The sequence below is a fragment of the Ascidiella aspersa genome, chromosome 4 (genome assembly GCF_963924565.1).
Source record: "Ascidiella aspersa chromosome 4, kaAscAspe10.2, whole genome shotgun sequence".
Taxonomy (NCBI): domain Eukaryota; kingdom Metazoa; phylum Chordata; class Ascidiacea; order Phlebobranchia; family Ascidiidae; genus Ascidiella; species Ascidiella aspersa.
This window is the reverse complement of record NC_139450.1, coordinates 807,520-835,374: the sequence shown is the minus strand read 5'-3', so window position 1 is coordinate 835,374 and position 27,855 is coordinate 807,520. Positions and strand designations below refer to the sequence as shown.

The 27,855-nt window shown below is 37.9% G+C and overlaps 1 protein-coding gene across 1 annotated transcript; it reads right to left on the bottom strand.

Annotated features, from left to right (window-relative positions):
• Positions 1–257: 257 nt before the first annotated feature.
• On the bottom strand, positions 258–27,855 carry LOC146146529 (ephrin type-B receptor 1-like). The gene is made up of 20 exons (XM_083387212.1): positions 27,513–27,855; positions 27,034–27,092; positions 24,211–24,368; positions 23,803–23,923; positions 23,291–23,401; positions 22,502–22,676; positions 20,286–20,393; positions 10,049–10,204; positions 8,914–9,022; positions 8,552–8,696; positions 7,702–7,783; positions 6,394–6,596; positions 5,680–6,022; positions 5,116–5,241; positions 4,446–4,684; positions 3,517–3,735; positions 3,081–3,230; positions 2,455–2,642; positions 1,952–2,104; positions 258–1,364 (listed from the first exon to the last, which is right to left on the bottom strand). Exons 1-20 carry the CDS (start codon positions 27,583–27,585, stop codon positions 1,250–1,252), a joined length of 3,033 nt encoding a protein of 1,010 aa, XP_083243338.1. The 5' UTR covers positions 27,586–27,855; the 3' UTR covers positions 258–1,249.

Genomic DNA, 27,855 nt, shown 5'->3' with positions numbered 1-27,855 from the left:
AGAGGGCGAATCTATAAGGAGTGACACAATCTGTTTATTTTGGGGGGTACAGTTTGCCACAAAGGTTGTGAACCACTGGTCTATTGAATCATTTACTTGGACGTATTATCAGCATAATTAACTATTAACCTATCTTTACCCTTCTTAGTAATCTAGTCCTTGTGCTGTCTACTAAAAGAGTTTATCGTATCTAGTCAAAGCACAATAAACTAATACGAACACAGTAAATGATCAACTTAATTCGTTATCGAAAAAGGTTTTATTTCTTTTCACACAATTTATAGAAAAACAGGCGATGTCATACAAACGCCAAAACACGTATATATAAAGAAAAACACTTGTAAAAGTAAAAAAGGGCTTACTGGATGTGAAATAATCATGTATTTACGTGTGTAATAGGGTGAGATAGGTATGTGGGGGTGAAAAGGGGTGTTTAGGGGGTTATAACACACCCAGGCGAGGGTAAATCGACATATTACCCTAAAACACAGATAGAGCCCTGGTAATAATAGGTACTTGGTGATTTTATGAGAAAAATAGTAGCAACGCGATTGAAGAAACAAAGTAACGCAAAAGTAAAAAAGATTCGGGATTTTTTCTCGCCACTGGCATGAACACTCACTAAAAGTTGGATGCAAATATAAAAATTTAGAGCAGCCAAAAATTCATGAAGTTGATGTCGTACTTTACAACTTTGCAAGTCGAATTATTTTATTAAGTTTTATCACTTGTTAGAATTCGACCAAAGCACGTTTAAATGTGGCGGTCACGATCATTGAACACGTGTAACTCCCGCTAACCAGGACGTACCGACTTGCAAAATAACGTCAGCGGTACAAGCATGTGCGATGGATTTCATCGAAAGGCTTTGGATTAAATGAAAGAAAAAGTAAAAACAGGTGAAAATAGTACACACGTGGTTAAACAGTGGAAAGGCGCAAAAAATAAAAGTGATAAACACAAGAAAAAGACAAAAAAGGTGTGATGTCATAATTGATAACGCGACTCTTTTGTTGTAAAATTTGAAAAAAAAAGTTTTTTCAAAAATTTGATTGACGTGTAAAACAGCGGGAACTAAAAAAGAATCGCGCGATTGTGACAATGGTTTCGAACGCACGTGACGCGAACACAGTGTAGTGAGGTGAGCGACCCTTAGTCTTCGATCCTCGCCAAGCAGCTCCTTTGCCGGCTCTCTGACGCCTCGTGCGGGTTCCAACACGCTTGCAAGCTTCCGTTGGGTGGCGCCATCTCACACAGCCACTCCCATCTGGTTTACTTCCTCTATTTTGTGACGTAAGAGTTGGGCCTCGTGCAAAATGAGCTGCACTTCTTCGGGATTTTCTACTCCCATGTTCTCAAGTTCACTAAAAGTGAAAGAAATAACGGTAAAATTTTATATTGTTATTAGAGACGAAAAAAAGCGTTCTTTTGCAACAATTTTAATTTTAGGAACTCGTGTGCAATTTTTTGGAAACACGCGGCATTAAACATCATATTTGAGAAACGTTTTGTGGAAAAATAGAAGATTTTTTACATATCTTCTTTAAAATAAAGTTTAAATTCTTAGTAACAAGATAAAGACAACCAGTGTTTTTTTAAGGTGTTTTGGGGGACCGAAACAGTTCCCCAAATTTATCCAGCGGTTTCCCAAATTTTGGACTTGCAACTTTTTGGTATTTAAATAAAACACTTGCGGTCTCTTAAAACTACTTAGCGGTCACCCAAACCAAATCTTAAAAAAAAACCTGAAGACAACTTTCTCCGGCAATCCGCAATTTAATGACGAATTTCATTCGCACAACGAAAAATAATCTTACCGTTGGTAAAAAAAAATAGCCGAATTTATAATTTTTTTAAAATAATGTTTAAATAACGACAAAATATAGAAATTTATTTCCTAAGGCCTTTTACTGACGAATTTCATTATTTCCAAATCGACAAATAATCTCACCGTTGGTTTAGCCTCATGATCTGCTCAGCAGTGACGCATCCGTGTCTTAACATGGTGGATTTATGTTGAAGAAGTCTCATCTGATCAAGCCACTGGCCCAGGGATGAAAGGTCTAGGATTTCTGGGATGCAGTCGTCCTGGTCACGGAATGATCTGGAGAGGAAATATAAAGTTAGAAGTTGCCTTATGTGTAAAAAATAATGGTTTTGTAAATATGGTAAATAATAAGAAAAATAGTTTAAAAATTGCAGTTTTCCAAATTAACTACTTCAATTTTTTTGTATAAAGTAAAAAATGTTAATAAACGTCGAAATAAAGATTAATTTCAGGACAAAACTTAATCAAAAATGAATTTTACTTGAAGGCAATACTAACTTAATTCGAACTAGTATTACCGGAGGATAATTTTTCTATTTTTGGCATTTTCTCATAAACACTTTGTTACTAAGGTGTTTATAAATCTTAAACTATTTAAATAACGCGCAAACTTTGTTGTCACTCACCTGTTGTTCATCGTGTCGTTGAGACAAACTACGTCACTGAGGAAGCGGTCAAGTTGCGACACCAAGTGTTGGAATGTGGGCCTCCTGGCGCGGTCCTGGTTCCAGCAGTCGAGCATGAGGTGGTGCAGTATGCGGGGGCAGTAGCAGGGGGAGGGTAGACGGTAACCGCACTCAACGAAGTGAACCACCTAAGCATGGGAATAAATGGTTGGTTAAATTTGCTGGCTATTAAAAAAATAAATAAGAAAGGTTTTCGAAGAAACTTACAGGTAATTTACCGACTTGTAAAAAAAACAAGTTATGATAGACAATTTTTATATCTTTGAAATGATTTTTTGTAGGGCTAAACATCCATAAATAAATAAATAAATGTGGCAGTTTTTACTAAAAACTTTTTTTTTTTTTACTAAAAACTTCCGCCATTTTTCTAAAACAAATCCTTCTTTTTGCTAAGTAGCTCTCTTTAAAGTGCACCAAGCTAGTCAGTTTTTTTAACAGCGTATAAAACCAAGCAGGTTTTAAATACAGGACAGTTTTGCTAGTAAAACTCACAAAACAATATTATACAAATAATAAAAAAACAAAAATAAAGACAACAATAGTATTTGTAATTTAATTTTACTCACATCTTGATTTGACATCTCCCAGTATGGTCTTTCCCCGTATGAGAGAACCTCCCACGTCATAATACCGTAACTCCATACGTCACTGGATGAGCTGAATGTTCGTTGGGTGATTGCTTCGGGGGCTGTCCATCGGATGGGGATCATACCACCCTGGGTAAAATAATTATCGAGGTTATAAGGGTGAAAACGAAGCAACATGTTGTTACTGAAAGTTGCAATTAAGCTCCTGCGTGCCGCTTTGTTTTAGAACTTTATTAACATAAAAACTTAAGTTTAAAGCATGATGGCTTGAAGTTGTGCTTAAAAGTAAAATATACCAATGCCAATATAGAAGTTAAGCAGTTCAAACTTGAAAACAAAAACTTATTCAATTTAACTTTTTGAATACTTGTACGGCACAAGAAAAACCTTGTTTTTGACAAGATAACAAACTCACCCTTGTTGTGTACATCGCCACTTCTTCTTCACCAACTTCTTCCAAAACTCGACTGAGTCCGAAGTCTGACACTTTGCACACAAGTTGCGAGTTGACGAGTACATTGCGGGCTGCAAGATCCCTATGCACGTATCCCATGTCAGACAAGTACTGCATTCCTGATGCAACGTTGTGCAGAAAACCAACCAGCTGGCACACTTCCAGCTTGCCCTCGTTGACCTGTGGAGTGAACGGGAGTTGACGTTACACGATAATTGCTGTAACAGTGCTAATTTATCATGAGAAATAGCTATATTTATATTCTGGTATTATCGGGTTTTTAAACTTTGAGTTTCATTAAATATAAATCGCTCTGGAGTCACAGCTTATCGCATACTTCAGCGACGTCTAGAATTATTAATTTTAATCTACGTTTTTACAATTTTTTACTGCTCAGTATATAAGATGGCTAACTCACTCTCGTTTTAATTATTAACCCTGATGAGGTCAGCTGGTATCTGCTGCCGAAACGTCGGTTTATACTTCGTTTACACCAGAAGAGCGATTTATATTTATTGATATGTTGCCTGGTGGAGCTAACTCTATTTTTGAGTTTCATTGTTTAACTGTTAAAAGGACATTTGTTTAGATAAAATCATTTATCGGTTCTAAATGTTAAAAAGCTGTAAGTTACAACAAAATGTCCTGTTTACGAATTATCCTAATAGTAGTTAGCTTCAGGTGATGTTTTTTAATTACCAAAGCTGTAAATCTTTTGGCTGCTAGCTGTTCGTCAAAATTTGTTAAATTGGTAAACAATGTTGAAATGCTCTGTTAGGCTAAGTTAGCTTTTCTAGCAATTTGTCTTATTTAAACGTGCCGATTAATGTATCACGCTTATAGTAGGTCGAAAATACATCTGTAATTTAAAAATACTTTCGATGTCTTACCCTCAAATAATCGTCCAATGATCGGTTCTCCATAAACTCAGTGATAATCATGAGCGGGCGGCTCTTGGTGACCACTCCCTCCAGTCGGATGACGTTTGGGTGATCAAACTGACCCATGATCGACGCCTCGCTAAGAAAGTCCAGTTTTTCCTGGTTGCTGTATCCAGCCTTCAGTGTTTTAATGGCGACCGCTTGGCACGATGAGGTTAGAACGCCTTTACACACTTCGCCGAATTCGCCTGAAACGCAAGAAATAACGGTTGTAAGCTTTTAAAATAGAAAAATGTGAAAAGGCAGCCAGGAATTTTAACAAAAAGTTGAACAAATCTTAAGACAATGGTTGGAGGTTGTAGTAAGACGTAGAATGAATATCAAAGCCCATAGATATACTTTTTGCAATGTTAAAATAAATAAAATAAAAAGTATTTCTAAACGAACAAAAAATGTTACCAATACTTCGATATGGGCTTTTATATTCGCATAAAGGTAAAAAAATAATTAATTAAAATTTGAAAAGGTTGCATTTAATTAGGTAGAGCAATCTATTATAGCCACATTCTATTGTTCCTAAAAATGTTATGATCAAAGGGGTTGTTTTGTGGCTATTAACAAAAAGTATGGCAGGAATTTTACTAACTAGCCCTGAACTTTTTCTTGTGTGTTATTTTACCTTTGCCGATGACTTGTTCGATGCTGACGAACCGATACTCGATCTCGTTTGCGAATTCTTGCACGGCTGAATATGGGTCTTCGTATGTGCTTGGGTCAACGTAAGTTCGTGTGCTGATCAAGTCGACTGTAAAACACACAAAATACGGTAATGTAAAATGTTAATTTATGGCAACTTAGCTGAATAGAATCCAAAACGATGTATAGAATAAATGGTGAACAATTGGTAGTTTAAAGCTTTAGGTTGTTCAAATTAATCGATTAAACTTCTGATATCAACTGAAATGATTTGAGTACAGGGAAAATTTATTGCAAATTTGTAATAACTTTACCAGTTAAATAATTTAGGAAGACGTTAAGGATCTTATAAAACAGTAATGTTTTTGGCAATGAAAATTTAAGAATCTATAGCGCACATTCAAAGTAAGTACAAAAGTTGTGCTTCTAAAGTCGGCTCACAGGTATAACGTTTTTAAAGAATAAGTTATAACGCCATCCCACGTGTGTGAAAGTTGAGCATCTCAAAATTTCCAGCATTTAAAAAACCATTAAAACTACAACTCACCAGAACTATTGATGAATCCCGGATACTTCTCGAAGTCGCATCCGATGGTTTTTGCGTACTTCCTCTTCCTGCTGCAAACAATGAGGAGGATGCCGATCATCATCACCAGGAGACTCACAGTGATCACGATCCCAAGGATGAGTTGGTTGCGATCCGGAAGAGCCTTACTCATCGTACTAAGGTCCTCATCGTTATCAACAAGATGTCCGTTGCTATTGGCGACAGGAGCGGATGATGAGGATTGAAGAAGAACAACACTCGGGATCGGATCCCTGGACGACTTTGTGCTGAAAGCAACTTTACGACCGAAGAGTCCGAATCCGGATTTGCTGCGAGCTCGGATCTGGAAGAAATAAAAGATTAAATGATTCGATGATTTAAATTTTAATAGTTTTAATTCGTTTTAAAGATTTACATATTTTTCAATAACAATTTTTCATGATTTTTACGTTTTTTTTTCAATATAAATGTTTTCTTGAATTCAAATTTAATTTGAAATTAAGAGTTTGGATGTTTTTTTACAGTTTTTTAATCACGTTATGTGTTTATAGTAAACGTCAAAATACTTTTAGAATATTGATGATGTTAAAGTTTATTTTTATTAAAGAGTTTTATTGTTTCAACATTATTTTCATCATTAAACTTATGAACAGACCCGTATATAGTGTTCCAAAGAAGACATAGTTAAATAAAAAAACACTTCAATGGTCTTACCTGTACGGTGTAAGCAGTTTCATGTTGAAGGTTAGTTAATCTAAAGTTCCTCGCAGAAGTGGAGTTGGTCATTGACCCGTGCACACTGGCGTATCGCAACTGGTAATCCACGATCGAACTGCTACTGCTTGGCTCGTCCCACTCTAGCTCAATAGCGCTGCTGGCGGCCGATGTGATGCGGATAGATTGGACGGGAGAGGGCGCTAAAGAAGCAAATAATTGTGGTTAGTTGTGTGTTGGAATATTGATGTTAAAGAGCACAAGAATGCGTCAATAACTGCAATAACTGGAATAGGTACATATTTTTGTGGTTGGTACATGTTTAAGATGTCACACAAGCTTCAAATATGCTGATGGAATAATGTTAAAATAGACGGAAATCAAGAAAAATGTTAGTTAAATAACAAAGTCAGATTCATTTGTATTAGGAATATTAAAAGCGAACTATTTTCCACGGAAAACGATTTTAATCCGATGGTAATCGCGAATTTCCATGCTTAGTAAACGAACAGTTGCTTATAGACTGACGGGCGAACGGGGAAATTAAATCATCACAAATGACCCACAAAGTTATTTGATGAGAAGCTCAGACTGACTCAAGTGCACTTAGACGCGACAACATTTATCTGCGAGTCTTAATTCCACAAAATCCCGCCCCACAAAGACAACAAAGAAGCACTTGAAGAAAAGCCAAGTACGAACCCTCTTTTAGCCAGTATATTTGGCCACTTGGAAATAAATAAATAGATTTTACAACCACGTGTTTGAATAATTTTGCAACCCGTAATTTTACACACATGTTTTTTGCGCGATTTTACACAACTTATATGTAAAAAACATTAAAAAAAAACAAAGCAAATGATTGCTTGTAAAGCGTTAATGCACAAGAAATAAAATGGCCGCCAAATCGAGCTTCAAAAAGAATAAAACGAGCCTGGCTCCTTTTAAGTGGCCAGCTACGCAGCCTTTATTAACTGGTTGAAGCATGAGAGATAAAACACATCAACAAAAGAAGGCTGGTGGACGCTGGCGACCGGGATTAATTGATCAAACGAATTGCGCTGGTCGGGGAGGTCATTAAAGGTCACAACTCGGTGTCTTACAACAGGCTAACTTATTTTCTTATGAGCACTACAATACTTATTTATTTGTATTTTTTTAGTGGTTTTAACATTTTGAGTAAAATTATTGGATGGATTCTACTTCTAATTTTACATTTCCTATGCAGAATGCCAATATTCTCGTCTCAGTTCGTGTAGTCATTCGGTGGTAAACTAATTGAAACTAATTAAACAAGTTTTTACTCACCAGCTTGGTTGGTTTGAATCGTTATTTCAGCGAACTTTGGTTGTTTCCCGCTCACACTTGAAACACCGTTGAAGGAGTAAATCTAAAAAGAATAAATCACTTATTATTTTTCGCTTAATCACGTTGCCATTACAAACCTTTAGAGTTTAGAGGCAACTAAGAACAAAACAACTCATAAATTGTATGCTGAAGTTATTTAGAACAATGTGAAGAAACCCATATTTTCCAAACCCCTGGAACGCGCATTGGGCGAGGCCACACGCGACGTGACACTAATGCGACGCGCGACAAGCGACACGGCCAAAGCCCGGCGCAAATTTGAGCTATTAGGGCTGGTAATTTAACAAATAAGAGATCCCTGGGGTTTTGGTGGGCTAAGCAAGGCTCCGGTTGTTTATTAATTATTGATACGAGGCTATCTTCTCACTAAGCAACCTACTCATGCTAAACCATTGATTTTTACAAACGCGCATTTTCGTGATGATATATAGTTTAAAAGGGCAACTTTATGGTTCATGATCAATTGAAAATAACTGCTTTAAAAAGTCTGATTTTCGTTTTCATAAGCAGTATTTACGTTTTATAAATTCACTTATTTTATTTACATTTACTTTATTTAGTTGTAGCGCATAAAAAAAACATAATAGTTAAATTCAAGCTTGTCTTTGGTAAATACGGTTTAAGTTCTTAATTAATATTTTTGGGTTTAAATAAAAATTCATCAAAAAACTTCATATTATTTTAGATACCCGTTTTTTTCAATTTTAGTGACTTTTTCGCAAGTTAAGCAACATCTCGCTATTTCAGCCAGTCTTTTCAACATTTCAAGTATTTTATTGACTGTCCTTACCTTGAACCTGTAGTGTGTGAAAGGGGCGAGATCTTTAACGACGACTTTTCCCTCAGTAAGTCGACATTTTCTGGGGTAGAAGTCAACCCCACTTGCGCAGTCGTAGCACATTGTGTACGAAGCGTCGCAACGATGGCACGACACACTACAACAGAAAACATAAATAACGTTGGAGCATAATGGCTGGAGGTTGTAGTAAGACGTGGAAGAAATATCAAAGCCCATACAGAAGTAGGTTGCAATTGTGAAAATTTTAGCAACAAGAGAAAATAAAAAAAATGGTTGTTGCACTTTTAAATTATTAAAACGATACAAAAACTAAAAAATTCGTTATTAAGGTATTAGTTATTTTAACAACTCACGTGTATGTGATATCAACCCTTCCACCATTATCAGTTGGTTCGTTCCATGTCAGTGTGACGTCAGTTTCGTTCACAACCGATTCTACCACCGTGGCGCCACTAGGGGGCTCTGTAGGGGCAAACAAAAATAGGGTGAGTTTTTAATTTCTGGTTGGCTCAGTTTTTAAATCGCAAAATTAAATTTAAAAGGCTAGAAACGCTTTTGCTGTTTAATTTATTTTGTTCAAATGAAATTAAAACTTTAGATTTTGCAAATAATTACATTTTGTTAGTAAACATTAGTTGTTAAATTAATTTTAAAGATAGACACCCTAAGGCATTTTTCCGTCTGTGTTTTTTTCACAAAAACTGTAATTATTTGTCTGTTTTTGTTTCAGTGAAACGCACAATTTGTTCGCAATTCCCCGAACTTAATTATTGCGTTGTCAGAGACGCACAGAACCAAGGTTAATCGATCTAAGCACAAGCTTCGTGGGTTCATTTCACCACAAACACACTGCTACAAATTCATCATTAAATCGCGCAGCGCTCGGCCGGGCAACGGCGCGTAATTAAAAAGTGATTGAACGACCAACGTGTAATTCAGTCAGTTCGGGCGAGGTTAGGGATTAGTTGCTTTCGCCGCTTGTTTCAGCTTTCCAGTGGTCCGACTGGCTTCGTGGCTGGCTTATTGGAGGGCGGACACCGACTACCGAGATATTGAACTGAAATCGCCGGAAAAGCCACTTGAGCAACGATTTTATGACGCAAATAATACTGTGAAAGACTTTTTTCCAAAAACGTGCCGAAAATGCTATGATTTGTCAAGTTATACTCAATCGCTTCACAGCAAAATCGAACTAAGCCCAAAATGATAATAACCTTTATTTTAAAGCGGCTGATGAAATTTGAAGTTTGCGCTCCGCTACAAACAATATATTAATATTATCTTGAATCAAACAACTCCTTAAATTGGATGAAGTGCGAAAATACGTCATTAGATGACGTAACGTGTTCCACCACGTCACTTTTGACGTCACAATATTAAAAAAATGCATGTGTCTTTTTTTTAATGACGTATTTTGATTTTGATCAGATTTTGAATGACATAGTAGTGTGACGTTATTTCTTACGTCACTTGGAATAAGACACTCACGTGTGCACTTGGCGTGACGTGGATCCTCGGGAGCGCGGAAGAATCCGGAGCTGCATCTGCAAGATGCTCTTCCGCTGAGAATCGAGAAACTGTTGTCAGGACAACCGGAACAAAGGGAGTTCCCCGCTTGTGATTTGAACTTGCCGATCGCGCATTCTGGAAAAAAAAGAGTTGTTTTAAATACGAGCTATTAATTTAATCTCTTTTAATTTCATAATATTGGTTTAAGAACAATTGTTTAATTTTAACCCTGTCTCTTCCTACTAAAATGACCACTTCCAAAACGTTGTGACCTCATGGGAAGATTTGAATTAAAAACCACTTACTTATAAACTGGAAGTATTCAGGTAATAAATCTATTTGATAAAGTGTAGTTTTTAAGGCAAGTTTGTCCATCTTAGCAGGACAAATGAACAAATTCAGTTGTTTATAACGTCAGTCGCTAAATAAAAGAAAGCAATGTCATAAAGATAAGCGGGGTAAGAAATAGGGTTGGTTTCGATGCAATTGGATTCAATGGGTTCAAATGGAGTCAATTTCAGACTAATTACCCCTCGACAAGTGCAAGTCAAGCAAGGCGAGATCGCTTGTCCAGTAATCGTGAAATATGGAAGAATTTAAGCGTGATTTTCAACAGAAGGTTGAATACTTATGTTAGAACCAAGTCTTTCCTTTTTGACTTGTGTGAGACAAAGTGAGTTCCAAGTAAGATTGTTAATCTTAATGGTCTCCTTATATTACATTTTTATCTTTGTAAGGCTTAAAGAACTATACAACTGCTGTTCAACTATGAGATCCAGTTTTGAATTTTTTTCAGACCGCAAAAACTGCACAAGAACTGTCTATATAAGGAATGTTTGCAAACATATGACGCCATCCAATAGGTCTTGCTTTTCAAGTGTTTAATCACAATCAGCTCGCTCCATTGCAAAACGCGATCTGTCTGCATAAAGCGAAAACAATTCGCTCCAATCCAAGAGGTGGGGCCAGTTTACGGGGCCGCTTAAAAGAACCAGGCCAAATTTTTAAACCACAATTTTGTTTTTTTCAACTTTTTTACCGGATTTATTCATTGCCGCTTAAATAGTAACAAATCTTCGTATTTTTCTGAAAAAATTGGGACACTTTTTTGATAATATAAGGTGAAAACGCGGTTAAAAATAAAGAGCCAGCTTAATTTTAATTCGGCCTTAAAACCTGGCCATTTAGTCTTGTTTGAACTGGGAGATGTGTAAATAGTGGAATCGCCTCACAGTCTCGGTTCATTGGCAAGGTTAGTGCTCGGTGGTAAGAAATCGTGCCCTGGTAATCCTGGGGGCAAACATTACAAGGGTTCACCCGATACCAGGGGCTACTGTGACGTCATTAGGGGGCAGGGGGGTGCAAGTGGAAAAGCGGAAACCTGTTTTCGTAAAGAGAGTTTTGTTTTTGATCAAAAAACAGGTTCTTCGCAAAAACAAATGTATAATAAAAAAAATTATTATATTACACTTGAACATCACAAATATTCAAATTACTATTTTTTTTGGTGAATATTATCAAAACATTATTTTAATTTACGGGCACTCAAAGCTTCTATAAAAACAAGGCGCGCTTTTGAAGTCCATCCGAGTTCGCTACGTAACCTATATGACGTCACGCACTTGAGTCGGCTGATATTCATCCGCGGAAGACAAATCGAAAAGTGTTCCGCGGTACTGCGACAACACTCGAAATAACAACAGTGGAATAAAGACTTAAGGATGGTTTGGAAACATGGGAAAGTCTGTTTGATGAATGTGAAGCGGCCCTTGGCACATTTTACAACCTCTTTAAAGCAGCAGACTTCCGTAAACTGGTGAAGGTTAGTCGGGTTTACGCTGGAAGTTAGTGGAATGTGTGTATGTGAAAGGCGAGCATTGAAAAAAGCCCACAGTTTTGTAAAAAAAATTGCGTTTTGGGGTATAGCATTGGATCAAAGGCAAAAACTCCATAAACTCCAGAAAAATATTTAACCACCCACATTTCGTCTGTAATTAAAAAAAACATATCTTTCTCGTGCAAACATCTATATGTTACTTGGCCCAACTTGGGTGAATAATCCCAAAATTATTTTTCATTCTGAGCTAGATTTAACTCGATATTAAAGATACGCATTTATCGAGTAAATATGACGCATTTACGCAACACGTTTCCCGAAGGTTTTCGAGTCCCTAGAGAGGACAGGTGACGTGACAAAGTGGACAGGTGACGTCTCAAGCAGTTTGATGACGTAATTGGCCTGGGTAAATACAGCTTCGATCCCATTGGTTTTTATTTCGCTCCAGGCGCCGATATTATGCCAAGATTGCTCGTTATAATGTGAGTGAAAAGACTCGGTTTTAAAACACAGTTTTGATCGATGTCACGTGATCAAAAAGCGAAAAGAAAAAAGGCAAACCTTGACTTTGAAATTACAAAATATGGTAAAAATGTATTTTTTCCTAACCGGAACAAGTCAAATTTTTAGCTTGGCGTTTTTCAAAAGAAAAAAAATTACCGCGATAGTGAAAAAAGCAGGCCTCAAAAAGTAAAGTTGCAATTTGTTATGGTGTTTTCTATTGTTTTTGGTTCCAGTGTGACTGGGTGCGGGAGGGGATTCGGGTCGATACTGTGCCGCTTTGGACAGGTGAGTAGGTTAAACGCACCCCGAAGGACCGGATTAACGCACAGACGGACAGATGTGTATTAAGCAGAAGCTCATACACAGGATGCAATAGAAGGGATTGGCGAGGAAACGATTAACAAGGATTTGGAAGGTTTATCTTATCTCTCTCTTGTTTTAATTATTTTTTAAATTAGGTCTTGAATTTGTGCGTCAATGTTTGTTAATTTGGAGTTAAAAGCGTTATTTTATATTTTTGTTTGAATTTCGTAATGTCAATTTGTATTACCTTTTTTTTAATTGTGTTTTAAAACTCGTAATTATTTTTAAATTAAAATAAGTCATTTAAACGTCAATTTGGCCAAAAAAATACAATGTCAAAATCTATTTACTATTTTCGACAAAAACACCATTTGTGAAAATACAAGTTGTCTTTCGTTATTATAAAGAACAAAACAGCATAACACGTAGATCCCGAACAGCAACCAAACGTGTAGTACAACAAGCAAGTGATTCATCTATGGTGAAAGATACACCGCGTCAAACTTCATGTTTTACTCGATATTCCGATGTAAGGGAGAAGAGGCGCTCCTTGTAAAATTCCAATCACACGGCCTTACACAACTTTCTCGCCACATTAACCCCCCACGACACAGACTGCTGTTACGTCACAATCGGCGTCGATCAGGTGTAACAATGGGGTGACAATGCATCGCGCGATGAGTATCGAGCGATTCGGTTGTTACGTCATGTCGAATTATGTCGCGTGGGTTGACGTAAAATCGAGTGGGGAATATACTTGTGGGGTTATTAAACGACGTTTTGAACAAAATTGTAATGTTTGAATTCGTTAGCAATGGCATTACAGCGTTTTCAAACTGGCAACAGTGGCACTTGGGAACGTTTATACAAAAATGATATAATTTTAAGGATTAAAATAAAAAAATTTGGTCAGTAAAGTGAAAATAATGAAGCAGCCATCTAAAATGATTGAAAATGTAGTTTGTTTGCCCTGGCTCGTTATTAAATCGGTCTTAACTTTCGGCCCAGTAACTAATTGGGTTTTCTTGGCTCTTAACGCAGAAAAATCGTCTTTTTACGACAACGCATTGCTAGAAGACGGTTGATATTTATCGAAGTTATTCTTTATGAGCCACGTGCGGCACAAGACAAGTACACCTCCGTGTCCTGCCAATTCGTCCGTTGGAAGCTTTTAATTCAGGTCCTGCCTTGCTTGACAAAATAGACACCGGTTTAAACAGAGCGGTGGCTTTGAAACGGGTCCTTTCTAGGGAATCTGTTTTAACAGGCCTGCTGTGGGCAGTAGGGACAGCACAGCAGTTAGCACTGGCAGTACAAACAATCCATTCCGCCCGTGGATCCCGCTATTATGCCACACGAGGGATTGACACCGTTATAATGGGTATGACTTACCCCTGTCGCATTTCCATGACGAATATGTGGCTCGAAATATGGCCAACGTTCAGATTGTAATCACAGTTTGTTTAGCGTTGTCCCACAGACACATGACGATTATGGGCATTTTCACGGCATTTTTAATGGCGTATATTATGTATAACTGGATATAGCGACCCTATGGGGACTTTAAATCGCTTTTGTGCCCACTTTATGTTGTTGAAAGGTGAACATGAGTAATATGACCAATACGCGCCAAAGCGTCGCCTTTGAAAGTTCAAAGCACAGTTGTGCGTGATTTTCTGGCGGTGAAATGTATCAAAAATCCCAGGCCTTTTTAACAGCCTCTCCCACGAAAAGCCTTAAACCACAAAAAAGCAATTCCACATTCAAATAGGTGGGTGTGTAGCAATGTACAAGTCCACGTACCAAGTCTATGCTTTTCGTCAGTCAACGCTTTTTCATTTCAGCACAGCGCCTCGGTTTTACGGGCGAAGTTTTCACTCGGGAAAGTTTCGCAGCAGACGTTTAAAGCCTTGGTCGACGATTGATGAACATGTGCCGACAACATCGGTGGGAGTTTTTATGAATTACTGCAGGGAAACTTTGAGTGGGTGGCGTCTATATAAATTCGATATTCCCGGGGGACCAATTTGAATGTGTGAAACCGTTTATTTAAGAATAAAATGTATTGGGTTATTAGATTTCTTAAAAAGCCGCTTTCAACGGTTTAAATTTGCATCATTTGTACAAAATATGCCAGCAATGCTATTTTTTAAACCCAGGGGTATAAACTGGATATTTCCGAAGACCCAGGTTTAAACTAAGTGCATATCTGATCCAAAAATTTATCCAAAAAAATTGTTAACAACATCACGCATTTTCGCTACAGCGAAGTATAACCGAAAAACTCGTAGCGTGTGTAAGGAACCATTAGGTTGTCGCCAGACGATCAGACCGACTTCCTTCGCGCAATTCCTCGCAGATAATCCCGGCGCGGGGAAAGCTAGACCAAAAAGCGACAGAGCGCCATCCATCTTCCCGAACAATGGGGTAATGTTCGGTCACAATAGCAGAACGCGCGAGCAAAGGGGTAACTGACCACCGTGGTGGCGATTCCAAAGTGACCAAACAAACACAGACCACTGGACACACTTTTACCGTTTCATATCGCGACTAAAATGTGGTTTTCGTAAATAATGATCCGGGTAGAAAAGGATCAATAGGACAAACATGGCTTATGGTATGCGGACTTTGTGTTTTTTAACTTATTGCTGTTTTTTGGTGGAAATAGACGGGATTATGCGGCCAATAGCCCGAGTATGATGGAATATAGGCGGGCAGATGCTAAGTGTGCCCGCTCGATATAAAATGTGCCACAAGGATTATCATTTAAGTGCGGTGTACAGCGGTTTGAAGCGATGTTTACATAATTAAAAAAAATAAAAACAAAAAACAATATTTCATTCCAAGTATCCAATCTTAGAGACTTAAACAAGTATTACAGGGGCAAACTTTAAAGGGGTACATAGCCATATCCTAAATTTAGCGTTTTTTTGTTGGAGCATAATTGTTGGAGGTTGAAGTCAGACGTAAAATGTTAAAAATGAATAAAGATTTATTTAAAGCGTTCCCAAAATGCTGCCGACTTCTGTATGGGCCTTTGATATTCATTCCACGGTTGATTTTGTTTTGCACACGGCGCCCTTTAGTGTATTTTCGCCGATTATTACCGGTATCTTGTTTAAAGCAGTTCGCCCGACCACATTCGGCGATTACTGACCACCGACAAATCCGTTGTTGCCGATTAGTCGCGGGTGGATTACAGACGGATGTAAATAAGTTTTGTTTGCGGATGTTTTGCAAATAAAAATTTATTTCGTTCACAGAAAGGAAATTTGGTTTTGAAAATGGTATCTAAGGTTCATTTTGGTTTATGTTTTATTAGTATTTACGGATATATGTAGACTATGTGTTAAAGTATTTAGGATTAAAAACTTTTTATTAATTGTTTTAGTATGCCATACTTCTACTCTTTCTTCAGTTAAGATATATAAAGTACTTTTTGAACCAAACATGACCAATTTTGGTATATAAAATAAATCCTCAAAACCAATAGTATGGGTATACTCTTTACTCATTATTTCCACTTGGGTGATATAATTTTACCCTTCAGATATACACATTGCATTTAAAACACGATAATTTGAGCACTACCGAGAATGATTAGCAGATAATTCGCAAGCCGCTGTTTTCGTCGTTAGTCAGACAATCCAAACAAAAGAATCTAGCGCCAATTCCCGAACTAGGGACAATAAAGCGTGGAGAAAAGTAGTGGATCAAATATACAATTAACCATTGCGTTGCGCGGCTAGCTGGGGTGTCCAGTGTCGCATTGTAAACATATCAATAGCTGGCTGTAAACGCACAAGCAAAGATCGCAGGCTTTAGGGCGGTTCGGGGCCTTAACTGTACACAGAAGAAGTAACACTACACCCAGCTATTCGCAATGCTTTAAAGTGGGATAAAGGCGTCAGTAAACTGCTGTGTGTTTGCGGGGGCAGATATTTTGTCGGCCTTTATTGCTGGGTTTAGGTTACAGCCTGGGTGTTTGAATCTCGGGGTAGGAACGTGTAGTGCGGGTAATGTTACCGGATGGGCAGCCCGTGTACAGCTAATGTGGCGCCTTTTGTGCGCTACTGCTGGAACATGTGAAAGCGAAGGTTTGAATGGTGAGAATCAGTTCAGCAGATGCACAAGACGCCAGGTTTGAGACAACTTTCAGGTGGATTCCGACACAGACCAACCGTTGCTTACATTCTCACTATTCAAGCAGAAGGGCGGTGAGAATTAACCGCTGACATTGCTGGCATACATGGTAACCACGTAATACTTGTGAAAACGAGAGAAACGCTCTTACTGCTACTGTTGATAAAGTTCTTGGGATTTTTTTTTTTCGGTCAGAATTTCTGTTCATTGCCGACTTATACGACCTGTGATAATTCACTACATCCAAATCCCCAGAAGTTAACTACACTCGGCTAAATCCAAAGAAAATCAAAACATAACTTAAAAATTAGTATTTAAAGTATTCTAAACGATAACAGGAATATCTCTCAATGAAAAAAAAATGTGAATTTCTTAACAAAACGCCTAAAAAACACGAAGTAGCAGACTTAAAAGAACCAACACCGATTGTTATTGCTACTAGAAGAGAGCGGATATGGAAAGGGGCAACATTATTCCAGCAAGAGCATTGGGAGCGACCAGACGGCAAATATATTAATCTCAGGAGAGTTTAGCACAAGTGGCATCATAAGTACCAGGTGTTGTTACAAAGCGGCACAACCACTGATCACAAACTACTTGGCATAGAATGAGTGGAAACAGTTTTCTTGCCAAGGGACTTAAGGTACTTTGTGAAAGAAAACAGCAAAGTCTGTAGTTTGCGACATTGGTCCAAAAGAAGCGGACTTCGCTAAAACCACGTATAAAACCTGTTCCAAAGAGCCAATACAAACTTTTTATTTGGGAAAATATATGCATGACTTTTTCGAATATCTGTTTAACCTACTTTCGCTGTTTTGCGAAGAAGTAAAAAAATACCCGCAATTTGATCTTTTACAACTCCGTTAAAACCACGTTTCAACATGTATCTAACTTAAAGCCAATATACACTTGTTTAACACAGGACACTTTAAATGTCTGCTTTCAACAGTCGTTTTTTTCAACACTTTTTCTTTTTTCCGGGTTATTTGTGGCGCACAACCTCTGATTTGGACCCACTAATCAGGGTTGCGACAAAACATAGCCAAAAAAATTCAAAGTTTTAAACAATTTTAAAGTTTCAAAGACTTTGCGGTAACCCTGCAATGACCATAGGCAGGTTGACATTTAATATTTTTCACTTCGATCCTTCAGAAAGGTGCAACTAATTACTTGGCACAAAGGCCTCCGAATATTTTCGATTTTTCTTCAAGGGCCTTCGACACTTACATAGATGCGAAGCATAAAAGGCCGGGCACTCACAAGACGCCTAGAAGCACGCAGAGAGTCAAATTAAAAACGCATAAAAGAGCTTTTAAGCGCTGAGAGCGATCGGCGTCGATTTGAAAGCACTCCAAACGCAATTTGGCCGCATTTCCATCTTCAGAATATGACGGGCGCACCTCGCAATACGAAATGAGACAGCTGCTCAATTTAACGATTTCGAGGTGTTTTTTGTCGCGGCAACAAACAGACGTTTGCGTTTTTTTTGGTACATGTAGCTGTGGACACTTGGAAAATGATCACGCAATGTTGTTTAAATATGTTTATTACAATTTTCTTGGGTAATGATATAATATGCTCCTTAAAACAAAAACCCTTATTTTTAATCCTTTTAGATTTCGTTTTTTTTTCGTTATTGAATATAGACACTTTACAAATAATTGACTAACTTTAACCTAATTTTGTGTTCTTTATAGAAAAAATTCGCTTGGACACTTAACAGTGATCACTTCTTATCAGGGTAACTCACAAAAAATTGTTTTAAAGTTGTTTAACATCCAGCTGTGGACTAGATACGCTTCGAAATATTTTCCTAACAGTGACCCATTAGCGAAGTTGTAACAAGGCGCATTAATTCGACGTTCATATCGCTCAATTCCCGGAAGGAAATTTGCAGCCGAGTGGACAATAGGTTTTCCCGCGGAGGGACATAATACTTGGTCCCGCGGAGGAATACAAAGGTCAAAGGGACGTTCAAGTCGCGCGACTCATATCCTGTCGCATTGTTGCGCAACAATAGTTTAGTTTTCGGCGCCAAAACGCGATTATTGATATGCAGAATTGCTGCATATGGTAAAAAAATGGCACAAAACTAATCTACAGCAAAAGTCGATTTTTAGTATTTTATACACATGACCAATTGATGACGACTTTTAAAAAACGTATTTTTTGTACTTAGTGGCTTTTTTTTTACTTTATGTCCACAACTCATTTAACGTGAATATTCAATACTTAACAACCTTTCCGATTTAACGCATAAGACAGCAAACACGCCTATTAATTTAAAGATAAATGCAATGAATTTGATCTTTTTGAATCAATGACATTCCAACCTGAGCCGTTTTTTGCACTGTAACACCCCTTCAAGTCACATATACATACACAGACACTGTACAATTTGCCGACAGATCGGCGCATAATTCGGGTTTGCACCTTGGTGCCAATTTCCTCACCATCTGCCTAATCCCAACACAAAGCAATGGAGACAGCAGGTTGGAGACAAGAGGGATGGCAGGTTAGATACAACCCAGAGGAAAGACAATGCTTTGAAAGCTCGGTGAGATTATGTGGTTTTCCTTTAAGCCGGGAATATCTTCTTTCAACGAAATATCATTTTAAAATTGGACTACATGCTTCTAAATGACGTAGCATAAAATTGGAATGATTAAAAAAAGCGTTTGGGTGACTGACAATTGATAAAGTTTACCACAAATTAAGCTAGAAGGTCGCTGAAACCTTTCTTGGAACAAAACTACCCTTTAAAAAGGCAATAGAACGATGCAAAAAGGTTTGGAAAATATTGGGACAAAAAAACAAGAAAATAGCTGTTTAAATCAAATATCCCTATAGTCCAACTGTCTGAAACCCTCAACGAATTTCTCTAGTGACAAGCAATAATAGGAATATGGCCTAATCCTTCTGCTGTGCTGATTGGCATTGACGGGGTAATAGGCAAGCCAAGTGCGCCGGTGGCAGGTACAGAACAGCTAATGGTGCCTCACCGTCGAATATATCGATTAAATCATGCAGGAGGCCTTGCACCTGCATCTAACCACTAAGGGCTTGCAAGACACGGGATTCGCATTTGGCCGAGCTGGGGTTTTAAAAATAGACAGCACACTAAAGCTTTTCACGTGCGCAAAATAGCACAAAATTAAAGACTTTTTTTGCGTTTGTTTTAAAAAAATCGGTTTCAAATTCAAACTATACTTGAAATATAAAGCTAACTGTGCATTATACACGGTTTACAGAAGTTTTTATTTTGTCAGTACATGATTTTGGCCATTTTTGTGTGGTTTGAAAAAAACAAAGCGTTTCCAAAAGAAACACGAGTGAAAAAATGAAAAAGACAACAACAAAAATTAAGTTTTTAGGTGAGGAAACCTGTGTAATGAACTCCCCTTTACTCGATTACAAACAAACACTTACCGTTGCATTCTGTGAGTTGGTCGTTAGGTTGGAATCCAGGACTACACTGACAAGTTCCTCCTGTTGGGACCAACCACTCTCCCTCACCGTTGCAATGAAGGCTGGGCGCTGGGATGAAACATTTTTTTTATTTGTTGCTAGTTGTGAAAAAACGTTTTAAGGTAATGTTTACGTAAAAAGTAACTTGTTTAAAGCTAACAACAAGCAACAGATTAAATAACTAGAATATGGTATGTTCAATGCAAATTTCAAAAGAGCGCTTCTGATGGCATAATGCAAAAATTTTCATAATTAATATTAATTAACAATATTTTTTCCCATTAAAAAGCCGCCATTTAGCGTAAAAGACGTTTATATTTGCCAGCCTTACACCTATTTTGGGCTTCAGGGGCGTAAAGCGATACAAGGTTTGACAATCCTGACAAGCTTTTAGCGTCTTATGCCACGAAATGCATTTGTATTTGCCACGTTTGGCAAGATCTTAAGCATAAAGCGTACAGACGTGGATGGTGGCTTTAAAAATCAATGGCGCACGCCGTACACGCATAAGTCTTTAGTGCGAGATATTTTTGTCGGGATCTTAACGTTATGAGATATTGTCATAAGAATGAAGTATAATGCGAGTGGAAATATCACAGACAGGCTTTGCAAAGGAAAGATTAGATCGGCTTCATGGCCACTCTGATAATCTTATGTTTGTTTTTTTATTCCAAAATGCACAACCCATCCAAAAGAGGCATTTATATTATGAAGCATAATTGCTGGAGGTCGTAGTTCGACGTAGAATGAGCCCATGTAGAAGTAGGAAGCATATTTTGAACGTTTAAATTAAATCTTTATTCATTTTACCATTATTTTTCAGACATTTTTTTTATAATAATTGAAAATTAAGGCATATTCTCGTTTGGCGGAATAAAGAAAAGGATACGCTTTTATAAGCCTTATACGCTTGTCAATTGTTTCGTGCGAAATATGGACGGGCTATTTGGCCCCAAGGGACGGTTAATCCCCGGGGGTGGCGGGAATTGGCCTTATGTTCCTGTCCGTCCAGTTGCGGAGTAAATTATATCGATGTTAAGCACGAGGCCATCCTTGATTGATTCACAGGGGATGGGAATTTGTGGCAGACACAAGGACCTTATTTATCCAAATCTTAAGGAGCCGGACGTTATGATTAATATAAAATTAAAGTATTTTTTCCCTAAAGAGAATGCCTGTTTCTTGTCCAGCCTCTAATAGGCCTAAATACCCAAAGGGATAGAAATTTACTCATACTTTAGTCCTACCAAAAAGAGAAAAATCCAAGAATTGGGCATAATTTATATAGGTCAGTTTCCTTTTTATTTGTTTTGCAGCAATAATTTATTAATAACCTATACAAGTCAGGCAAAATAAAGCTCAAAGGGTAGTTTAAAAAACAGAGACGGCGCTTTATAAAAAGTAACCCAGCCTATTCATACAGCGTATTCCGCAAACCGTTAGAATACGCGACAACGTCTAGACTTCTTTCAATTCCATATGTTACGTTGGCAAGGTTGTAGAGCGAACTTTGATTGCTGTACCCGGTGGGAGTGCATAATCACCCACAACTCACAAGTTTGACTGACTGAAGGCTTAAGGCTTCCAAGCACGTGAGCAAGTCGATGCTAAATTGGTTAAGTTTAGCCGCAGTGACGGAACAGCTGGTGAGGTTAAAGGTCAAGGTGCCGAACGCGAACTTGCGTGGTCGGAAAGTCGATAGCCGAAAACTTTTTTATTTCGAAAAACTTGAAGTGTATTTGTGAAACGTTTCACAAACTTACAAAACTGATACGGAATAAAGTTTAAAGTAGTAAAAATTCTACTAACTAAAACGGTAACATCGTTCGGACTGAAAATTGTAAACAAGTTCTGGATTTTAAATATTTTTCTCAGGATTTAAAAAAAAAAAATTACACTTAACACTTGCGAAGCGAATTTAAATAGTAAAAGAACACAAATCTAAATATTTAATGGTAAGGGTCCATTTTATTCACTTGGTCGTTTTGGAGTGGGTAACAAAATAAATGCTTTCTGATGACAACCGTAATTTTACCCTTTAGGAGTTAGTAGCATGATAATGGGTACCGGGTAACAACCGTAGCTTTAACCTACACTTTTGAATTTTAGATTCAGAATAAATTACATGTACTATGGGAATAGATTCCAAGTATCAGACAACTTAACTTCCAACTTACCAGGAGCGTTTTGCATTCTTTCAGCGTTAGCTACACAAGTTCCAGAAACATCTACAAGTGATGTAAGTTCAGGTCCAGTCACGGTTACTGGGAACACAGCCAGACCTCTAAGTGCTTGGGCGCAAGTCTTGTAGTAAATCCTCACGTGCATAATCGTCATGCAAGCCCCAGTGTCCTGCAAACATGCACGACGCAACGTTAGCAATGTCCAAGTGGAAGGAGGGACGACGTTGAATTCCAGGCCCAGACCTGCTTACTCATTACGTATTTATAAGAGGCGCGGGTAAAATGGCAATTTTATGCGAGTTACAGAAGGTTTACGTCTTGCTGTCGCCTCTTGGACTTACTGAAGCAAATTGTCAAAACAAACAAAAATAACGTAAATATATACACAGTTGTCAAAAAACTATGAAAAAGTTGTTTAATCGCAGCGATTTTTTCAACGCATATTAACTGTATTCAAGAAATAATGTCCAACCAAAAACTCAACTTAATATTAAGATATGAGCCCATTTAAATAAGCTATGGTGCCATTAATAAATTCCTACACAGTGTGGTAGAAAGACTTCAGTGTCGGATTCACTCGTTTTATAAAAAAAGTTTATGGTGGAATCAAGTCAAACAAATCGACTGATTACACTGTTAAAAATATAAACAAGCTGCGGCCACAATCTCATTGTAACACAGTTGTCGTTTGTAATTGTCCGATAAAAACGTGGTCTACTTCCCAAGGTTAACGAGCAGCAAAAGCAAACATCCGAATCAAGGTGCTGAAATAACTGGAAGTACCTGAAAGGCGAGATAAAAGCCCCTGGTCCTCAATGGCGTCACAATCCTCGTCTCGGTGTTGGTCTTGCCTTTGTCCGGTTTAAAACGTTCGTCGGCAGCGATCGTGTCCACCTGAAACGTAGCGATAATAAGCTCCAGTGCAAATATATTCAACAACTGCTGGTATTTGTGCAACCCTGGGTCGGAAACCTGTGGTTTGGTTTGCGAATTAGCGTCTGTTTAAGTGATCATTAAGGAAACATTTGTGTGCTTTTGTTTAAGGCAGTAAAGCCGAGATAAACAAATTCCAGTAAGACGGGAAACGGGGTTTGTGAATGTTGAACTGCATCCGTATTTACTTTCAAGGGATCTGTGCAGCGTCTTAACTTTTAAACCATTGTTTTTCTTTTTTTTCCTTGTCAATCGCGCGGGCTGTGCACTGTTTGCTATAGGCGGAATTTTACTGTCAAAAGTTGATGAATTCGTGAGAACTGACGAAATAAGTTTCATTTTAAAATGGCAAAACAACATACCTTGGTGTAGGTTTTGTCATCAGTGTGGGAAGCCTTACGGTCGTCTGCGCCTTCAGAAGGCAAATAGTAGAGGTTGAAGGTTTCCTTGCAAGAAACAATGTTCTTAATGTCTTCACACGATCTGCAAAAAAACAGAAAAAGTCAGTTAAAGGTGCCAAAAGGGGAAAACATTTCAACATAAAACGGATGTTTATTCCCTAATTCTTTGCCATTCGAAAACTGTCACGAGGTTTATATGTGGTAACAATAGGTTGTGCCGTCATAAAAGACTAATAATGCTGTAAGCCGCTATCAAAACCAGAGAGGGTAATGATTGGATTTCTAAACTCGTAAAAGTTAAATACGTTCTTCATACTGATTTCTTTCTATTGTTACGTAACAGTGGTCATATTTCGAATGTAAACAAACCTCATGCTGAAGCGTATTTCGATGTAAATTCGTTCCACATTCCCCACTTCTATATAAGGAGTCCTCAGCCAGTTGTCCTGGTTCGGGGATCTAATCCTGCAAACCTGGAAGGTTCGGAGCAGGTCGCCATTCTCATCGTGGTTACTTGTCTCCAGCCACTGAATGAAACACAAATTGTTTATTGCATAAAATACGTCAAATATCAATGAAAGATTTTTAAAGGGGTTTTATTTGGTGAAATTTCCTTGTATAACAGAACAATTCGTTAATGTGTACTGCGGCCAAATTAAAGCAGTCGACGTTAAAAATCCAAAAACGGATGTACAATGTATGTTTTTAGGTGAATTTAATTTTTGTGGTTAACAAAAGGATTAGGTAATGAATCGCGGAAAAATATGTTTAAAAATAAAAGCAACATAGATGGAAATACAGTTCAAGGTGTGATTTCGGTTTTCTAATTAGACGAACGCTACGATCTAGATTACGACTACCTCAAAACGTTTTGTAAAAAACGCATCATATAGAAACCTTTTATTTACTTCCTGGTAAATTATACAGGGGTGCACTTAATGCCATATTGTCAATTCATATGTCTGCTAACAGTGTAAGAGGTCTATTAGAGTGTATCTTGTAATCCTGACGAAACACAAAACAGCAATTTAAAGCGCAAAGCCGATTTAAGGCAATATATTGACCATCTCAGTACTTACAACCGGTAAGTGTCCACATTAGTACAGGTTATTGGGATGCCGCAATATTGGGGTTTTGCGCGTGCGAGATTGCTAATAGGATTGCGCTGCATTATTGGATCAAGGACAACAGAGATAATGTTTGAACATGAATAATCGCGAAATGGAGCTTGCTTTTTAGTAGGTGGTAAAATACCATTGAAGTGTATTGTATGTATAAATTCGTTTCACACTTTTGACAACATTATCGGCGGTAAACATAAAACATTTTGTTAAGAAAATACAATAAGTAAAACGAAATGTATTTGTTTTTAGCCAAGTTGTCGTTTTAAGGGGTTTAGTTAATTTTACCTAAATAATGCTTTTAAGGCATCAAAAGAGACGGTAGTACCGCAGAATAAAAATCAATCTTACAACGTTAAAATTGAATTGTGCATTTTATTGATACTAGAGGTGTTGAGTGAAATTTGGACTCCGGTCACGAATTCAGCCACAAATCGAATCAAAGTGGCTTTGATTGAAAAAGCGCTACAGAGGAGTTATGTGGCGACAGCTGCCGCTTTCATATCAAAACCACAGCCACAATATCGAAGGTATAATTGTCGCGACGAGGCTCATTGGCATTTTTCACCCATTCACAGCAATATAGCGTGTGTTTGTGAGGTCTGTGGAGCCACGAATTGTCTGAGGCTCGTCTCTGGGTTCAAACCGGACACATACGGACTGTACAATGGCTTTGTGGGATGTCGTTGATTAAAACCGCTGCCTGTCAATCAAGCGAGATCCAGCACAAACATTTGTTGTGACTGACGGGACAATGCTCGGATTTTGCGACTTTGACCTTTAGTTCTTGGAATAACAACGCTTGCTTTTGAAAGCCAACGATTAAATTTCGCTTGAGCGAGCAGAATATCATTTGCTAGCTATGTTTTTAATAAACCGTGACGCACTGTTGCCTATGTGTTAAATGTAGTCACTATCTGAAGAAAACGGTTAAAATGTCGCGCAATTTTTACAAATAGGTCCAATGGAAGAACACCTTGCGCAAAACTGTAGTTAAACTTTTACATGTAATTTGCACATTCCTACAGGCACGTTTTTTCGCATAAAACGCTAGGCGCTACAATAATAGAAGCGCGTATGCAATTACAGCCACAATCTGACACATCAGTTAAAAATTTCACCCTTTCAACGCAAAAAGCTCCAGGGTTACAAAATCCCGCGCAAAACTACAGTTAAAAAACTTGAACTGGGCGCTAAACGTCTCGTTATTGTTCGGCAACTTGCTTTGAAGTGATAGGGTTAAAGTGAAGTAAGTTAGATCAGCTGATGACCAACAGTGATGACTGGCGCAGCACGCGGTAAATTTCAACGGTTCTACGGGCGTTCTGCTTTCATCGTACCGCTGAAATGTCACCACTGCGTGGTATTTCGCGGAGAAACAACGACAAAAAACGTGATGTTCACACTCCAGCTTGGTACAATGCGTGTTACAGGGCGTTGATGATCACAATTGCGATATCCCAACCCGGTAGTTAGTCATTTTCGCATTCGATTGATATCGGATATGACTGATTTTGCATTACGGCAAAAAGCTAGATTGAAAGCTTACATTTTTCAGAGTTTTTCTAGTTGTAATTTTTTGCTTCTTATTATGGCTTAACAAACTTATAGATATCATTAAATGCATTGGAATGATATTTGTAGTTTCGCAGATTAAATTATTATTTCTGATAAATGACAAAGTTTCGCTCCACCAGGCGAAATATTAATCGATAAAAAACTCGCATTCAGTTAAGACGGAGTAACAGACCTTTATAAATATTATATGAGGTTTTAGGGAATTCCTTATCCCGAAAAACAAAACTGTAGCCAGGAATCATTCAACACTCCTAGCCGCAATTTACATCGGGGTAAGGTTACAAACCCGCCTGAACCTACTGAATGCAAGAAACCAGCTCTCCCTTCAGCACTATCGCGCCAGTTAAGCGGGCTACAGGAAAAGACAACGCAAGTCCGCCAATAATCGCCACATAATCACAATAATTGCGGCTCTGCTCTCAAGCTGAACCGCTCAGATGGGAGATTATTTAGGCCTGAGCATCCGAAAATTGTAGTGCTTATTAAGGCTCACCCCTCTTGACTTGGGCCATCCAAGGTCAGTTGTTGCGTTTCGTGTGTCTAGGAGCGTTTCTGCGATAAAACAACGTGGTTAGTTTGATGGTAAAAGCAAATATAAAAGTACGATTTAATGCCGAAAATAATGTCTGTGTTGCGTTTTTTTTTACTGAGTGTTGGTATATAAAAAAGTTACTTAAATGTCTTGAAAATAAATCTAAGCATTTTAAATTGATTAATTTATCGCGTTTTTGTTTTACGAAACACGCCAAAATGTACTGTAAAACCAAATCAATTCGACATTACAAACATATATGGCAGTTCTAAATGTAATGAATTCATTGTAAAATTCCCCCATTCATTTTTTAGAATGGATAATTAATATTCAGAACGCGTTCATGCATCCTGATTCAAATCAGGCTCCCTATCATTTACATCAAAACAATGGAATCATTTTTCAGGTCACACTAAAAAATACAATGGGATTCAACCAACCTTCTTCCGAATGGGCCAAGTGAAAGGACATTAATCCGATAATGAGCGATATCAGTGCGCGGTGATAATCCATTTCACTGGATCTGACACGATGACACAGCCAGTGGATTTCTATTGTGTACGTAGCCTTGATCTTGCGATTTTGAGGTCGATTGAATGCAGCAAGGCGGGCAAATCAAGAATCTCTCTCTCTAGCTCTTGTGACTAATTGGGTCGCTGGGGACGAAAAGAGATAAAATTGAAACTGATCGTTGGTGAAATAATTAAACTGGGGTGGAACTGACGCTAAACTGGCTTTAAAATGGTGACAAATTATTCCCTAGACACGAAATGATGCATAAAA

Bases quoted from the DNA above. Each gene is read 5' to 3' on its own strand.
- LOC146146529 (XM_083387212.1), bottom strand. From the start codon at position 27,585: ATGGATTATCACCGCGCACTGATATCGCTCATTATCGGATTAATGTCC. The intron at 8,697-8,913 runs GTGAGTTGTTAA...TTTCTGTTGTAG, and splicing joins AGGGTTGATATCACATACAC to TGTGTCGTGCCATCGTTGCG. The intron at 2,643-3,080 runs GTGAGTAAAATT...TCCCATGCTTAG, and splicing joins GGGAGATGTCAAATCAAGAT to GTGGTTCACTTCGTTGAGTG.